Source organism: Papaver somniferum, chromosome 2, assembly GCF_003573695.1.
Source record: "Papaver somniferum cultivar HN1 chromosome 2, ASM357369v1, whole genome shotgun sequence".
Classification (NCBI taxonomy): domain Eukaryota; kingdom Viridiplantae; phylum Streptophyta; class Magnoliopsida; order Ranunculales; family Papaveraceae; genus Papaver; species Papaver somniferum.
The window spans coordinates 12957656-12959296 of record NC_039359.1 but is presented as its reverse complement, the minus strand read 5'-3'; the positions used below and the strand labels follow the sequence as shown (position 1 = coordinate 12959296).

Here is a 1641-nt window from a genome sequence, read left to right as displayed (position 1 = left end):
CTACCAGGAAAATACCCTTGATACTTCTTCATATTCACAACGACTGTATTTTCAAAGGAAAACAAACAACACCCGAAAAGAAAGAAAAACCACTTTACAGACTACTACCACCACTTGCAGGAAGATTAAGAGGAATATGAGAGAGTATTGGAATTACCATTGTGCAAAAAACTTGTTGACCATCTTCAAGATATGCTCAAATTCTGAAGATTCGGCTAATTCCAATACCCGTGAAGAGATGACTAATAGTCATCTTCGTCAGAGTCCCAATCCTCCTCTTCTCAGAACCACTCATCAGCACTTTCAGAAGATGCAGGAGATGTGTTATCAGATGAAGGAGTACTCTCAACATCATCAGCATCACTTCCATCCTGATCTTCATCGGATTCATCTTCCAGGGTCTCTTCACTGTCAATGCTACTCTCCCTTTCTCGCATGGTTCTGGCATAAATTTTTGGATTGGCTAGTTCGAAATCAAATCTGCTTCTTAACCTCCTGTCATGATACTCATTCATCCTTGCCTTATCCGTTGTAGCATCTAAATCCAGATCACTGGTATTCGCCTCCTCCACCCCATATTCCATATCATCTCCTGAAGCTTCAGAATCCTCATATGTTGCACTCCCATACCTTTTGCACTCCGAATGCTTCTCCTCCCACTCTTCCTCCTTCCGCTGATCATAATCCAGGAATTTTGGCTTTCATGCATCAAATTTGCATTCATATTTCTCCTCCTGCATCTGACGCCTCTGTTCTTCCTCTTCTCGTTGACGGGATAATTCTCGACTACGACGATCTATCTCCGCTTGAATGTGATCTCTCAAACTCTGAAGATCACTGGTACTCATTGTTGAAACAAGATTCTTCGCTTGTTCAAAAGCATTTGAAGAAGGGGGATTTTCAGGATTATTGGCAGCACCATTGTTTTGAACCTTTTCATTGCCTTGATCAGCCATCTCTTAAACCTATTAGATTTTTCCTAATTCTTTCCTCTTCTGATATAAACAAAAAAAAAAATTCTCTGAATATACTAATTCTTCCCACAAAACCCCTTTTAAAGAACCCATAATGCATATTCATTGCCATTTATGGCACTCGGTTAAGCATCATGTCGCTTTGTTTACCACGCCTATTCAAGGCCATGTGTATGGTTTAATCCCTATAGACCATAATTACCCTATACAACCATATTTTCAACACCTAATTCCATCCTTTATCATTAATTCTTATGGAACTACTATTTAGGGAGTATCTGGTAGGTCATCTAACATTGATATGCATATTTGGGGTCTAATTAAGACTTTATGTTTATGCAGATTAGAAGAATGCAGTATCAGTTGAGAGGCACCATTGCGGTCTGGGGCATGTCTGCCAGATGGGTTACTAGTCCTAAACCAATTCTATGCCATATATTGAACCACAACAAACCCTTCAGATCCATCAACTTCAACCTAAATCCCCCCCCCCCCATTCCCATCTTTACTATCCATTCTACTTCCCCACTTCCATTATTACCTTTGGAAGTTTGTACTGCCATACCTATGTCCATCTAATAAAAGACAAAACCATTAATTATCCACCTACCACATACTATATTAGACCTCACCACCCTCCTCTACCCCAGAAAAATCCAACAATGTA

The 1641-nt window shown here is 39.9% G+C and overlaps 1 protein-coding gene across 1 annotated transcript; it reads right to left on the bottom strand.

Moving 5' to 3' along the window:
- Window positions 1-281: 281 nt before the first annotated feature.
- On the bottom strand, window positions 282-956 carry LOC113350661 (outer spore wall assembly protein SHE10-like). The gene is made up of 2 exons (XM_026594793.1): window positions 708-956; window positions 282-674 (listed from the first exon to the last, which is right to left on the bottom strand). Exons 1-2 carry the CDS (start codon window positions 954-956, stop codon window positions 282-284), a joined length of 642 nt encoding a protein of 213 aa, XP_026450578.1.
- Between the last annotated feature and the right edge of the window lie 685 nt (window positions 957-1641).